Here is a 14,249-nt window from a genome sequence, read left to right on the forward strand (position 1 = left end):
GCACCTGTACACCCTACCCTGATAATGATCCTCACTAGGCTGGCGGTATACCCTGATAATGATCCTCACTAGGCTGGCTGGTATACCCTGATACCCTGATCCTCACTAGGCTGGCAGTACACCCTGATAATGATCCTCACTGGCCTGTCAGTATACCCTGATAATGATCCTCCTCACTAGCCTGGCGGTATACCCTGATAATGACCCTCACTAGCCTGGCGGTACATCCTTATAATGACCCTCACTAGCCTGGCAGTATGGCCCTGATAGGCTGGCAGTATACCCTGATAAGACCCTCCTAGCCTGGCAGTACATCCTTATAGTGACCCTCACTAGGCTGCCAGTACACCCTGATAATGACCCTCACTAGCCTGGCAGTATACCCTGATAATGACCCTCACTAGGCTGGCTGTATACCCTGATAATGATCCTCACTAGCCTGGCAGTACATCCTTATAATGATCCTCACTAGGCTGGCAGTACACCCTGATAATGATCCTCACTAGGCTGGCAGTACACCCTGATAATGATCCTCACTTGGCTGGCGGTACTAGGCTGGCAGTATAATGATCCTCACTAGGCTGGCAGTACACCCTGATAATGATCTTCACTAGACTGGCACTACACCCTGATAATGATCCTCACTAAGCTGGCAGTACATCCTTATAATGATCCTCACTAGGCTGGCTGTACACCCTGATAATGACCCTCACTAGGCTGGCAGTACACCCTGATAATGACTCTCACTAGGCTGGCAGTACACCCTGATAATGACCCTCACTAGGCTGGCTTTATATGCTGATAATGACCCTCACTAGCCTGGCAGTACATCCTGATAATGATCCTCACTAGGCTGGCTGTATACCCTGATAATGATCCTCACTAGGCTGGCAATACACCCTGATAATGATCCTTACTAGGCTGGCAGTACACCCTGATAATGATCCTCACTAGGCTGGCAGTACACCCTGATAATGACCCTCACTAGACTGGCAGTATACCCTGATAATGACCCTCACTAGCCTGGCAGTACACCCTGATAATGACTCTCACTAGGCTGGCAGTATACCCTGATCCTGATCCTCACTAGGCTGGCAGTACACCCTGATAATGATCCTCACTAGCCTGTCAGTATACCCTGATAATGACCCTCACTAGCCTGGCAGTATACCCTGATAATGACCCTCACTAGCCTGGCAGTACATCCTTATAGTGACCCTCACTAGCCTGGCAGTATACCCTGATAATGACCCTCACTAGCCTGGCAGTACATCCTTATAGTGACCCTCACTAGGCTGCCAGTACACCCTGATAATGACCCTCACTAGCCTGGCAGTATACCCTGATAATGACCCTCACTAGGCTGGCTGTATACCCTGATAATGATCCTCACTAGCCTGGCAGTACATCCTTATAATGATCCTCACTAGGCTGGCAGTACACCCTGATAATGATCCTCACTAGGCTGGCAGTACACCCTGATAATGATCCTCACTAGGCTGGCAGTACACCCTGATAATGATCTTCACTAGACTGGCACTACACCCTGATAATGATCCTCCCTAAGCTGGCAGTACATCCTTATAATGATCCTCACTAGGCTGGCTGTACACCCTGATAATGACCCTCACTAGGCTGGCAGTACACCCTGATAATGATCCTCACTAGGCTGGCTGTATACCCTGATAATGTTCCTCACTAGGCTGGCAGTACACCCTAATAATGATAATGACCCTCCTCACTAGCCTGGCAGTACACCTTAATAATGACCCTCACCTCACCCCTGATAATGATCCTCACTAGGCTGGCAGTACACCCTGATAATGATCCTCACTAGCCTGGCAGTACACCCTAATAATGACCCTCACTAGGCTGGCTTATACCCTGATAATGATCCTCACTTGGCTGGCAGTACACCCTGATAATGATCCTCACTAGCCTGGCAGTACACCCTAATAATGATCCCCACTAGGCTGGCAGTATACCCTGATAATCATCCTCACTAGGCTGGCAGTACACCCTGATAATGACTCTCACTAGCCTGGCAGTACACCCTGATAATGATCCTCACTAGGCTGGCTGTATACCCTGATAGTGATCCTCACTAGGCTGGCAGTACACCCTTATAGTGACCTTCACTAGCCTGGCAGTATACCCTGATAATGACCCTCACTAGCCTGGCAGTATACCCTGATAATGACCCTCACTAGCCTGGCAGTACACCCTGATAATGACCCTCATTAGGCTGGCTGTATACCCTGATAAAGACCCTCACTTGGCTGTCACTACACCCTGATAATGATCCTTACTAGGCTGGCAGTACACCCTGATAATGATCCTCACTAGGCTGGCAGTACACCGTGATAATGATCCTCACTAGGCTGGCAGTAAACCCTGATAATGACCCTCACTAGCCTGGCAGTACACCCTGATAATGACCCTCATTAGGCTGGCTGTATACCCTGATAAAGACCCTCACTTGGCTGTCAGTACACCCTGATAATGATCCTTACTAGCCTGGCAGTACACCCTGATAATGATCCTCACTAGGCTGGCAGTACACCCTAATAATGACCCTCACTAGGCTGGCTTATACCCTGATAATGACCCTCACTAGGCTGGCAATATACCCTGATAATGATCCTCACTAGCCTGGCAGTACATCCTGATAATGATCTTCACTAGGCTGGCAGTACACCCTGATAATGACCCTCATTAGGCTGACAGTACACCCTAATAATGACCCTCACTAGGCTGGCTTATACCCTGATAATGACCCTCACGAGGCTGGCAATATACCCTGATAATGATCCTCACTAGACTGGCAGTACACCCTGATAATGATCTTCACTAGGCTGGCAGTACACCCTGATAATGACCCTCATTAGGCTGGCAGTACACCTTGATAATGATCCTCACTAGGCTGGCAGTACATCCTTATAATGATCCTCACTAGGCTGGCTGTATACCCTGATAATGATCTTCACTAGACTGGCACTACACCCTGATAATGATCCTCACTAGGCTGGCTGTATACCCTGATAATGATCCTCACTAGGCTGGCAGTACACCCTGATAATGATCCTCACTAGCCTGGCAGTACACCCTGATAATGACCCTCACTAGGCTGGCTGTATACCCTGATAATGATCCTCATTAGGCTGGCAGTACACCCTGATAATGATCTTCACTAGGCTGGCAGTACACCCTGATAATGATCCTCACTAGGCTGGCTGTATACCCTGATAATGATCCTCACTAGGCTGGCTGTATACCCTGATAATGATCCTCACTAGGCTGGCAGTACACCCTGATAATGATCTTCACTAGGCTGGCAGTACACCCTGATAATGATCCTCACTAGGCTGGCTGTATACCCTGATAATGATCCTCACTAGGCTGGCTGTATACCCTGATAATGATCCTCACTAGGCTGGCTGTACATCCTTATAGTGACCTTCACTAGCTTGGCAGTATACCCTGATAATGACCCTCACTAGGCTGGCAGTATACCCTGATAATGACCCTCACTAGCCTGGCAGTACACCCTGATAATGACCCTCATTAGGCTGGCTGTATACCCTGATAAAGACCCTCGCTTGGCTGTCAGTACACCCTGATAATGATCCTTACTAGGCTGGCAGTACACCCTGATAATGATCCTCACTAGGCTGGCTGTATACCCTGATAATGATCCTCACTAGCCTGGCAGTACACCCTAATAATGACCCTCGCTAAGCTGGCTTATACCCTGATAATGACCCTCACTAGGCTGGCAATATACCCTGATAATGATCCTCACTAGCCTGGCAGTACATCCTGATAATGATCCTCACTAGGCTGGCACTACACCCTGATAATGATCTTCACTAGACTGGCAGTACACCCTGATAATGATCTTCACTAGGCTGGCAGTACACCCTGATAATGACCCTCATTAGGCTGGCAGTACACCTTGATAATGATCCTCACTAGGCTGGCAGTACATCCTTATAATGATCCTCACTAGGCTGGCTGTATACCCTGATAATGATCCTCACTAGGCTGGCAGTACACCCTGATAATGATCCTCCCTAGGCTGGCAGTACACCCTGATAATGAGGTGTTTTCTCAACATGTTGAATTAAGCTATGCTTTTGACAACAAACAGAAGAACTGGTCTCTTAGTTGCTTCTTCCCATTAAATGAACATATTTTTTCACAGGGTCATCCTCGAACGACGTTGGAAACTCCTATTGTGTCAACTATGGCTACCCCGGCTGCTAATACGAATCCGTCCATACCAACGTCCCTTCTGTCTGGTGAGAAACAATTGTTCCAGTTCATGAAATTTTATACACTGTTGTGACGGTCATGGTCTAAAATAAGTTGCTGTCTTAAATTGGTTTTTACACATTGATAGCCCTTTTAGCCATACTTTGTGAAATGGGGACAAGTTTTCTTGAATTCTGTTGAAGTTAGAGACCTGAAATTTAACACACTGATGTTACTGGTCATGATCTAAAATGTGTTCACAAAATTACATTCTTAAATGAATTTTTCATTGAGTTGTGACCCTTCTTCCATACTAACTTAAAGCAAAATGCATGACTTGGAGACAAGTCTTCTGAGGAACTGGGGCGTCGGGGTAGCCTAGTGGTTAAAGCGTTGGCTCGTCACGCCAAAGACCCGGGTTCGAATCCCCACATGGGTACAATGTGTGAAGCCCATTTCTGGTGTCCCCCGCCGTGATGTTGCTGGAATATTGCTAAAAGCGGCGTAAAACCAAACTCAGTCAGTCTGAGGAACTAATGAGGGCACATTAATAACAGTTTGTGTGCTAAGAGGTACATGTGAAGACAGACTGAAAATTAGTGTTGTAAAAAAGTACACAGATGCAGCCCTTGATCACTGGTGTTTGCTCATCACCTGAAGATCCGGGTTTGATACCCCACATGGGTACAATGTGTGAAGCTCATTTCAGGTGTCCCCCACCTAAACTCAAACTAAACTCACTCACCTTGATCAGTGATACTTAATGTAATGCATGATGTTTGCAACGGGGACATGTTTTCACAGTAACAACTTAACTACTGAATTATTTTTATCCACATTTATCCTGAACATAGACAGTTATGCCCCTTTTCCTTTTTCCAATTGACTATAAACATTTGTGTTACTGTAGTTTGGGTTTTAGGCCGTATTTCAAGGATTTGGTCATACCTGCCAGAAACCAGGTTGATGCATCGAAACATTAGACGCCATTTGCAATCATTATTTTCTCTTGTGTCGACATGACCAGACATGTCTTTCAAACCCCTTCCTCATCGTAATTCCGTTTCTGTGTTTTGGGTTGTTGTTTTTTTGTCTCTCAGTGTTTCACAGTTTGCTTCCATTTCTAATGTATAAAATATTAAGTCTATGGGAATTATCTAAATCATTTTGTCGATCATGTGTAAGCAGGGTAACCTATGGTTTCAACAAACTCAAAGAGACAACACATTTTACTTTGTTATAGGAATGCATTTCAACTAAAACATACGGCAACTAGTTTAGACCGAATAGTAATTTGTTACAAGTGAATTAGGGACCGTTCATAATTTATGGCTAGGAGGGTTGATGATGATTTTTATGGAGAAGCATGTACAATGTGAATGACAACAACAAACCACCACACACACCCACACCACACCCCACCCCACCACACCCCCTTAAAATTTATGTACAAAATAAGTGAACCCCCCTGCATGTCATAAACAAAATCAATTACAACCCAGCCCACCCCACCCCACCCCTAGCCATAAATTATGAACGGCCCCTTAGTTATAAACTTAGTTTACTGTATGATGGTAATATCAAGACGTGTGGAGTCTGTCATTCCTACATGTCGTCCTACATGTTGTTCTTTTGTGTCTTGTCATGGCCTTGCAGTAGATTTATCCTCATAGAAAGTTCAGCTATATATAAATTCACTGTTAGATTTAATCTCGCTTTGTAAAAACGTGTTTGAAGAGAATTCTTCGTGTACAGGTTGTCATGTTTTGTTCGTTTGCAGGCGAGTTCCAGTTAACAAGTGCAGACCTGACAGGATTGTCTCCCCTTGTCCAATGGTCAAGTGGGCAATGTCCTGGCCCTCTTACAGCAGCTGTTCAAGCATCGGGTCTACAATTCACTCCAGGGTATGTCACTGTCACTGTTACCCATTCTCCAGTTTGCCATTGATGAACCACCAGCACAACTTGTTTGTTGAGATGACAGACACTGTCACTTGCAGCAATCCTCAGAATAATTTATTATTCGGAGATATGACTGGAATACTGCTGACTTATGTGTAAGACAACATTCACTTTTTCACTGTCCTACATAATTGCATGGGAACACTGATCTTTATAATTTTATCAATTACAAGTAGTGATCTTGTCATTTCATTGTTTCAGAGGTTCATTAACATTTGCCACAACATCAGGAGTGCCCATCTTAACAACCACATTACCCGTTCGAACAGCAGGAATGGGTATAAAAACTGAGCCGGTGTCACCTAACTCCTCGAATGCCCAAGCTAGACCCACACCTTCTCCTGGAGCATCAGATGAACCGCCAGAGAAGCGGACACGAGATGGTTGATGCAACCGTGCTCTAGGAGGAATGTAAATTATGGGGTGCATTTTGAGATATATAGCACTGATAGGGGATGTGAACCTGTTTGATACAAGTGTATATTGTGTACTAATGGAAGCTATAGCTCATCAATGGAACATACAACTCAACTCTTGATGGGGATCTTCAGACAACAGTTTGGGATTCGGTCATAAAACTGCAGTTTCAGCTTTGTGTCAGCTTTAAGAAAAAGAAAAGACACAATTATTTTGGTAATTGTCATCTAGTTTTATACCAAACATAAATATCTGAGAATCCTATCGAGTGTTGTGTAGTATACATCTAGATAACTGCTCACATTCTGTTTCTTGTACAGTACGGTAATGATGCTAACAGTATAATGAAATAAACTCTTTGTCACATGTCTATATAGCTAACACAGCCCATAGCACTTCAATATCTGCCATTCTAATGACATTTACAGGATGAATTCAATTATGTGAAATTAATGATATTCACTGGACATTTATTGACTATTGATACCATTTTCATGTAAACATCTTAAATTGCATTGGCATTTATTGCCAGCTGATTCTAACATTTCCAACTTTGCCAAGTACAAGAGAGGACCCATCTGTGATGCTACGAATGCCTTACTCACCTGCGTGGGACTTGTTGAAAAATGTATTATCATCTGAGACCCTTACTGTCTCTCAGACTTTGTTAACAAATTTTGACATCTCTTTGTCTACGTGTCAACTTTTACAAAATGAGATGAAAAATGTTCAAATTGATTTCTATAAGAATGTATCTGGCGAAATTGAGAAATGGCATCTTGTTTTTATGTATGTAAAACATTGTTAAGTTTTATGTGTATTTTATCACCGTTACTTTGGGGGCACATTGTAAGCTTGATCCTGAAACCTTTTAGAATTTCTAATCGTACAATTTGTTTATGCTGTTTATGTACAGTACAGTACAGTATACCAAGTTTCATTATCAATAGTATTAGATAGGGGTTCGAAGCATCTCCCTCCACCAGTGCTATGTATAATATTAGTGTACAGTTTCTGATTGATAACACACTTTCAGAACTCCGCCACTGCAGGGTTGGAGGCAGCTGACACCGCCAAGTCTGTATCTCTAGAGAGGAATGTCTCAGTCTCTTTTGTTTCAATTAATTGACTGACAACCTATTGGAAATGTACTCAAGGCTACCCACAATGCCTGTCTGTTGTTTCCACCCTTGTAAGGAACTGGTCACTTGCTATGTGAATCATGAGACTTTGACAAATAACACCATTAGTGCCCAAAACTGATGGGAATCTTCAGTACTATTCCCACACTGTTGTTCTGACTGTATAACCCATTTGGAGAGGTGATGTTCTTTGCTTTCAGTATTTTGACCATACAGAAATCCTTTCAAACATGTTGAAGGACCCACTCATCTTTATAAAAACAAAAACTGGAGGAAGACATTTAAACCTGAAAAACATGATATATTTTATTAAGTTATGTGTTCACCGACAGAAAACTAAGTACAGTTAATGTCAGAATACAAAACTGAATATACTGTCTTGACTGACAAGCTGTTCAATATGTGAAGATAACTTGTGAACGGGAAGATACTAAGCCTGAGTTTTGAATCATTGTTATTGACAAGATTTAAAGAACAACTACAATTTAAAAAGTGTCCCTTCCATCTATAACCAAAAAAATTAATTTTATTTATAATTTTATTGTTTTTAAAAGATGTTTTACAGTCTATTCCGAAAACTCAACAAAGGACATTCAGGTTACAATACAATACAAGCATATGATGTACAAATCATGTGAACAGTTTGGGACATGAAGACCAGAACTTATAAAAGGCGCTGATATTACACTCCATTAAAGAAGAGCACTTTGTTATCATATAATAATGTCTAATTTCATTCTGGAAAACATGGAATGGTGGCACACTGTTTTTTTAATCTTCTTCCAAAAATTAGGTTTTTAAAGATGATAATAATAATATTGAGAGGGTCATTGTTTTTGTCTGGGAAACCGAGCAATACCTGTTTTCTTGATACTTTGATATTGACATCGATAACAAATGACCAGTCCCTGGGGCAGTGTAAATTATCAGGTGTATTGTAGATACACACTTGCATGTGTGAGAGTGTGGGTTGTTATTTTGTGTTATTAAGGATTGTTAACCTATACCATGTAGGGTTATTACTCGTATATCCCCCCAGATTTTCACAGACTTCATGTTATATATACAAAGCAATATTTGTATGTCATCCATGTTTTATCAGGAATACATTTGCCATCAAGTACCTAATGTCATTTATATATCTATGTTAACTGCATTTGAAAATGCATAATATGTTTTAGGAGCCAATGTACTTAAACTCTGTGTTCATTTGGTGTAATCTTTTACATTGTTTCAAGAATTGTTACTTCTGAATTTTATCAAATGTAATATCCAAAAGAACAGTGAAAAGTGAGTTCTGATCTTAACAGATTAAGTTCATTAAATGATAGTGATTTCATGCTAGAAATCTTGAACTTGTTCCAAACTTTGGCTACTGGAATTCCAGCTTTAGGTAAGTTTAATTTTCTGACTCCTACAACCAACACTTAGTAGACATTTGAGACCAATCCTCAGTCAAAATTAAGAATATAAGAACTAAACCTGCAGTATACTGTTCCTTCTTCTGTGACATTCATACAAAATCTAAGACCATGGATAGTGGCAACATTGTGTCAAGATGCCAACTCTTTAGTTTGGGTATTGTTGCGAAAAGACTAAATGTGGGTACAATTATCATTTATCTGACAAATGCTTTTGTCAAAAATTGCAATGAGTCTTAATTAGTAATGAAAAAATCAGCAAGACTAAAGCCTAATAAATGTACCGAACAGTAAATGACACCATACTTTTTGAAATCAGATGATGAGCAATAGCAGGCTAGTGCAACAGTTACAAACTCTTGGTGGAACGATTCTTTTGAAAATGTTATAAGATTCCATAACTGCTTCTCACTGTGGATGTAGTCATAAAGTACAGGGGTATATGATTACTATTTTAGTTTTTTGTATCAAAATTACTCATTTTAATGGATTTTAATAAGAATTTTTACTAAAACCACAGAATATATGGCTGGCATCTCGTCATTGAATAACTGGTTGGACTTAGTCTGACTGGGTGAGATCTCGGACTCAAGAATATACAGTTATACTCCCCCGTTAGTTCCTGGTGAAACATGGACATGTCCCTTGATGTGCTCAGTTGATTAACACTCTATTCATTACGTGTGTGTATATGTAGAAAGGCAAATCTATTTTTGAAAACTATAAGAAGAGTTGTTATACAAATCAGTTTTGTTCGGCAGACCTTGTCCTACTTACCATTTACACTCATATTTTGAGTCTCACTCTCATGTAACAGAAACGTCTTTAATCATCAGATTGTTGTATTACTCTTGTGAATATTTTGGTTTGACATTTTTCATCCATTAGATTACTAGACTTGTACAGAAGTGTGATGTATGTAGGCAGGTGTTATTGACTAGCTTATTTCTTATGATAGTGTGACAAGTATTACCACATGTAGATTTCACTTGTCCTATTGGTTCAACCTTCTGACATTGTATCATACATACTGTGTGCATATCATGTATATCTTCATAGCTGAACAGGAAATATACACTTTTTATATCCACCTGACTACACTTGATCATCTGACTGGCGCAGGTGATGTTCTCGTGCCATATACTACACCAGTGCACCTTTACACCATGCAGTCTTAGAACTAAGATAATTGTATCTTGAGCTGACAATCATCATAGCTCTGAGATGACTTTGTGTAATGGGGCCAAGCACTAGACAGTTTGTGATTTTCTAAATGTACTCCTCATCAGCTATAAACACATTTCCCTTGTATGCCTTTTAGGCCTATATGTCCCATTGACAGTGCAGCATCTCAACACCAGTAATGGAGCCATGTCATGCAATCATCACAGATTTAACCTCCATATCATTCAAATATAAGAAAATAACATTGACTATTTTTGTTTTCATTTTTCATACGTTCATTTATCATTGCTAAAGGTTGTGCAGAAATAATTTGCCTTAATCTTGATGCACATATTTGGATAATGCCATCATGGTGTAATGATTATACAGAGTAGGGAGGATCGCTGGGCTCTCTGCAATGTTCATGTTTTACAGCAGTTTCTGGACAAGAGGTAATTATAGTCTGTTATTGACTAAACATTATTATAAACATTTGTAATTGATAGATATATCAAGGCAGTTTATATAAATGTGATGATGAAATTTTACCTGGTTATGTTTTATCAATATTTCATTCACATTTCATTTTACAACAAACCAGTCCTCTTTTTTAACACAATTAGAAAGATGGAAATGATAAAAGTAGCCACTGCAAGAAGTGCTGTATGTTTCAGTAATGAGTACCAAACATTATTTTGTGAAAATGGCTGAGGTGTTATTTTGGATAATTGTCAGAGTATTTTCATTATTAAGTGTAACCTTTGCAAAGAAGAGTCATAGACCAAAGGAGACACTACTGTGCCTGTCTTTGATGCTGTCCGAACACAGGATGTTACTGCTGTTTGGAACCAGGCCCACTGAGTGAGGACTCAAAGTTTCCAGGGAATAACTCACTAACATGGATGTTTGTCATTCCGGACTTTCATATGGAACAGGTTTTTTCTTTGTACATTGAATTTTTAAAGCAGAGACTATCTGTTGAAGAAAGATAGTCTCTGATTTGTGCTTCTTCTTTTCTATTTCTAAATATTGCACAAAAATGCTTGCATGTCACCTCATATTTTCAGCAGAAGCTGTTTTTCTCAGTGGAATAGGTCAAGTCCCTGGCTAGAGTAAATTCTCTATTTTAGCACCATATTTAGGTCTTGTTAAGTATACATTATGTTTGATGCATGCCTAAGATAATTGTAATTTGTGACAGTGGTCATGGGTGTTCTGAAAGACCACAGTTTGCTGTGCAGAGTTGTGTCCCTTTACCACGACAAAATCTCTCTCTTTACAGAAAATCTGTTGTAGGACAGACATTAATACAGTTCAGAGTGGTTTAAGTCAGTTGCAGAAAACATACACGGTTAGAAATTCATTTATATTTTCACCAGTTTGCAAGGAATTATCAGAGTGCACATGTCACATACAGAGAAAGTAGTAGTCGGCAATGAAATGTCCTTGAATTCTACTGGTGTCAGATTACTGGACTACAGTTTTCATGAACAGTAAGTAATGTTAAAAAACAAGCTCTCATATATTATCAGTACTGACACACAAGCAACACATGATGGTACACATACAAATGATCAAATTATATATGTCATTACTATTTGAACTACACAGGTAAGTGACTGTTGTGTTGGTCCTGTTTTATAAACAGTGGATAGTTGTTGTGATATAAGTGATGCCGGTGTAAACTGGTGGCCAGGGAGTTTGTACAGTACTAACAGATGTGTGTCCTACTGTCCTCACGACTCACCTTCATAGATCTGACATGGTCATGAGACTGGGAGGAGGAAGACGTGCATGATTTGATGGAACATAAGTACTTCGTATTTGGTGCTTCGCGTGACATGTATCTTATTCAGACTTTTTCATAATACCTAGTGAATCATCAATCAGTTTTCTGTCATATGAGGTTAGATACATACTGGTAGTCAATAAATGCCTTTTGTACATATTTATTTGTTGTGTTGTTCATGAGAAGCTGAGTTCTTTTCTGACCCGTGAAGGTCCGGGTTAGATTATTGATGACACGTCATCGGTTCCCAATTGCGCAGATCGATGCACATGCTGTTGATCACTGGATTGTCTGGACCAGACTCCATTATTTACAGACCGCCGCCATATAGCTGGAATATTGCTGAGTGAGGCCTTACCACCTGATACAACCAGCAAGGCATCATACCAGTTCTGATCTGGAATCCCCACAGGAGTGATGGTTGTCCAATTTCAGTCAAAGAGATCACACACCCTTGGTCACATCCAACTGGTCCAGAGCTCATATCAAACTGTTCGGTTTTGCAAAATATACACATTTTGGTGCAAAAGATGGGGTAGCCTTGTGGTTAAAGTGTTCGCTCGTCACGCTGAAGACCTGGGTTCGATTACCCACATTGGTACAGTGTGTGAAGCCCATTTGTGGTGTCCCCAGCCATGATATTGCTGGAATATTGCTAAAAGTGGCGTAAAACTAAACTCACTCACTCATTGGTGGAAAAGAACTTATCCCTCATGTTCTCCAGGCTGGGACAAATGGACAAGCAGCATTGTTAACCCGGGAGATACAGAATGCCTCCTCATGTTCCTTCAGTGTGTCAGCACCCTGAAGAACTGGATGTCTTTTAACAGTCTTCGAATGTTAGAATATCTCCATGCCTGTAAACATGGAAAGCACATGAGGGGTAATGACAACTGCAGAAGGATTTGATAAGTGTATAGTGTGGTAAGGCAGGATGATTGATAGGGAAGGGTTTGGTGCAGTTGCTAAGGCAAGTTTGCTGCTTGAGCAAGAGGTCTTGGTATGACGGATCACAAGAAAAGGCAGATTTCTTGGTCAGGTGGCTAGCTGTACTTTGTGCTAAACAATCTTGGGTCTGGAAATTTGGGTAATTCTTTATGTTATTTTCTTTGATTTGTTTTCAACTTAGCATACAATACGACTGCTTTGGAAATATTTCACTAATACAATGTAATGCATGCAGAGTGTGTAATTCTCGTGAATGAATAAATAGATTTTGGTGAGTTTATGTTATGTATGTGTTATGAGTTTTATGTGTATATTAATAATACCGTTTCCTTAATCAGGGGTAATGTAAAACTTAAGATGATGGTTAACAAATCAGAGAATTTGAATACGAACAGTGTGAGGTTTCGTGGAACTTACTGGACGGGAAAAGCACCGACAAGGGGCACAACTCCGAAGTGGCTGCAGGGGGAAAAGTTAGCTGTTGGTGTTGACAGAAGCGTTTGTAAAATCCGCCCCAGCTCGACCAGAGCAAATGATGCGGGAATCTAATGATGAATATTTATCCTCCGTCCAAACGGGGATGTAGAAACGGGCTCTGTCCGTCACATTTCCGGAGCATAACTCATAAGCCGTTCATTATTTCTTCATGAAACATTGTAAGCAAATGTCTCCTCGTACATCATTCAAGCAACCCTACAGGGATTCTTGGCTTGTGTTGGGCGACGGCTGAATGCACATGTGGTCTCTTGGTGGATGTGCGACGCTGTCTGCTCAGGGTTAATTGCAGAATTATTCAGATAACATAATAATTATGTGATGAGTTTTGAAAATAGTATCTGTAGCATTGAGCAGTTGAAAAGTTCTGTCTACAGACAAGTAGCCTTACTACTTCAGCTTCTCATCGCTGGAAGGTGGGCGTTTAAAGCATAGACGGAGACGAGAGGTTAGACATCAGTCAACATGACAGTTACACACACAAACTTGGATGAATATATATATTTGGTATAAGAGATTTGTCTCTTCCACACACATTTAAAATAAGTTAAATAGCATGTCGAATACAGAGGGACGTCCTCGTGAACCTGCCCCGACCTTCCCGAAATTGAAGGGGCGGATGTACGATTAGCACTTTAATCACTTTTTATGCATTATG

General features: G+C 40.9%; 1 protein-coding gene across 2 annotated transcripts in view; it reads left to right on the forward strand.

Annotated features, from left to right (window-relative positions):
- Positions 1-12,307, forward strand: part of LOC124271567 (myocyte-specific enhancer factor 2A-like) — a 33,133-nt gene extending 20,826 nt beyond the window's left edge. For both annotated transcript variants that reach the window (XM_046706721.1, XM_046706722.1), the window contains 3 exons: positions 4,205-4,301; positions 6,035-6,158; positions 6,417-12,307. In XM_046706721.1, coding sequence (XP_046562677.1) covers positions 4,205-4,301; positions 6,035-6,158; positions 6,417-6,603 — 408 coding nt within the window. In that variant the 3' untranslated portion in view covers positions 6,604-12,307. The remainder of the gene's footprint in view (positions 1-4,204; positions 4,302-6,034; positions 6,159-6,416) is intronic.
- The last annotated feature ends 1,942 nt before the right edge of the window (positions 12,308-14,249 follow it).

The sequence above is a fragment of the Haliotis rubra genome, unplaced genomic scaffold, assembly GCF_003918875.1.
Source record: "Haliotis rubra isolate DU_JTF1 unplaced genomic scaffold, ASM391887v1 Scf161, whole genome shotgun sequence".
Classification (NCBI taxonomy): domain Eukaryota; kingdom Metazoa; phylum Mollusca; class Gastropoda; order Lepetellida; family Haliotidae; genus Haliotis; species Haliotis rubra.